Source organism: Perkinsus marinus (genome assembly GCF_000006405.1).
Source record: "Perkinsus marinus ATCC 50983 genomic scaffold scf_1104296946608, whole genome shotgun sequence".
NCBI lineage: Eukaryota > Perkinsozoa > Perkinsida > Perkinsidae > Perkinsus > Perkinsus marinus.
Window position 1 is genome coordinate 1 of NW_003210908.1, and position 2,463 is coordinate 2,463.

Consider the following 2,463-nt stretch of genomic DNA (forward strand, 5'->3'; position numbering starts at 1 on the left):
AGTAAAGCCCACCTCGGCGGTCTTCTTTGCCTTCGATTCATATTCAGACTTCTCCTTAAGCTCTCTCTCTAGCATCTTCTGATAGTTGAATTTGGCAACATCCTCAAACCGTTGATCCCTCAAGTGCTCGAGCTTAGCCAATTCTTCCTTAAGCCGTACCTGGTCGTCATTATTCATGATTGCAGCTAATTTCTAGGATACCTGCGCCTCACGCTCGGCCAATACGTCACTATACATCATGGCACTGTGGAAGCTCTTGATACGATCAGTCTGCTCCTTGAGGATCTTATTGGCTCGCTGAATAGCTTTGCGTCTCTCTTCTAGCTGGTATCGAGCTTCCTCCATATCAATTTTCTGCCTGAGCGGAAATCCTCTGATTTGCATGCTTTTCAGAACTCGAAGAAAAGCACACTCGTGAGGACTCCTATCGCGACAGGTGGATGAGCGGCCTACCTCTCTCGCTCTTCTCTCTCAATACGCTCTATACGATCTTGTTCCTTCTTCTTGCGACTTCCATCTAAGGTGTTTGACCAGCCCCCGGCTCGAGCTTTCGACTTCTCATGCATAGCGAGAGCCTGCGAGCAGGAAAGACCATACGCTCACCGAGGAGGAGTCAACTCGGCTCAGCGAATACCCGCTCTCGCTTCTCAGCTACTGCTTTGTCATCATCGGTCTGACCAATGGCCGACTTCCGAATTCTATCGAGCTCGGAAGCATTGACAATCACCCCAGACATTGCTGAATGTAAGCCTGTGAACCACAAGTCACAATACCTTTTTCAATTTGGAAGATTGACATGAACACAGTATCGCATCACGGATAACATAGTGCGGGTGCACACAAACGATCCGTTCGCGGAGGCTAAGGAGTGGTTAGGGTTTGAGTGTTATGTATATCCCGAATACCACACCCCAACTGGCAGCTGATACCGGCCAGTGATGGTCGTGCACGCCAACAGCGTCGGCATTCCGAGTATCCGCCATGAATACCGAGAAGCCAGTCCTCCTTCCCAATGAATGGCCATCAACGGTCTGGAGTCTCCTTTAAGCAGTCAATGATTACAAATAACGACGTCGAGAATTATTCAAAATGGTTTAGAAATGTTCAAGTCAACCTATTCGAAAACGGGAGACAGAACCCGTAGACGACTTGACGCAGTTTCCAAGACCCAGAAACGCCCATTCGCTTGAGCGAAAATTCTGCAACTTCTGAAGGTCTCCGGCAAGGTGAACAAACCAGTGAGTGTCTCCGTCTTCAGATCAACACGCCATAAACGCATCCCGGCCGCCCCACGTGAGAAGCCGCAGAGCCAAGCGAGTCGTCTTGAACTATCTACATCTAGCCATCCAACGGCGAAGTCAAAAGTGGTGATGGTTCTGCGTCCTACACTCGGGGTCCACAATATTAGTTCAGATTCGGGATGTCGCTTGAGCTGAGTCTGGATCCAAAAAAGCTTTGTAACACCGTCATGAGTGGCGGCTACCAGACATTGGTATTCACTCCCAGTACGGTCAACCACAGAGCTGATACCCACATCATCACGAACGCTTATCCGTACCACTCCTTCGGCATCTTCTGTCAACGCCAAAGCATAAACAAACCCGTCACCACAACAACAGGCAGAGAATAGAGCGCCGACCCTGGCAGCACCAGAGGCTGACCTAATACGATGTCCTGGCCCGTCAGTAGCAGGACTAGAACCAGTCGTAGGCGATTCCCAGTCATAGACACGGTGGAGCAGTTTGGTGAGGTTATCAATCAGGATCAATGCGCCATCCGATGGGTCGACGCACATACTAGATATACTTGCCAAGGCATCGGCATAATCCAGGCTGGTGACACGGCCTTCTAGGTCAACTTTGCCGAGACGAAACCCGATGCTAGGAACCAACCACACGAGACCATCGGCATCAGGTTTTCTACAAAGAATAGGACCAACCAAGCAAGGCGTGAGATTGAACACGTCGAAACCCTCCATCACTGGCCAGGCGTAAGAGCAAATATCATAACGACAATCTATTCCATGTGCACGTGTGGCGAGCCAAGCGAGTACTACTACAGCACGCTCACGTTCCTCTGGACTGATTACCATCAGAAGAGGAAAAGCACTGCATCCCTACTCCAACGCTTTGGTTACGCCAACTCAACATTCTGAGCGACGTTGAGAAAACAAGTACTCCACTACTCAAAATGAGTAGAAGATGAAGAATTATTGAAGCTGATGTGCTTATCGGCACTTTTTGCGAGGCTTTATTGGTTCTTTTGTAAGATACGCCTAGAAATGGCAAAAGCAGAAGGTTACACTGGAACAGCGCAAGCCGCATCGACGACGAGGTCAATGAGGTTCCAAGCGAGATAAGGGCTACTTAAATGGTTGACCTAACCACCGCTGCTATCAATGTAGTCAACTACTACGCCCAGTAGAAGCCAGTCAAGCTTATTGCTGACAAAGGAGGCATCATA

General features: G+C 49.2%; 1 protein-coding gene across 1 annotated transcript; it reads right to left on the reverse strand.

Moving 5' to 3' along the window:
- Positions 1 to 192: 192 nt before the first annotated feature.
- Positions 193 to 736, reverse strand: Pmar_PMAR007798 (hypothetical protein; the record flags this gene model as incomplete). The annotated part of the gene is made up of 3 exons (XM_002779639.1): positions 193 to 358; positions 454 to 575; positions 635 to 736. 3 exons carry the CDS (start codon positions 734 to 736, stop codon positions 193 to 195), a joined length of 390 nt encoding a protein of 129 aa, XP_002779685.1.
- Positions 737 to 2,463: the final 1,727 nt, after the last annotated feature.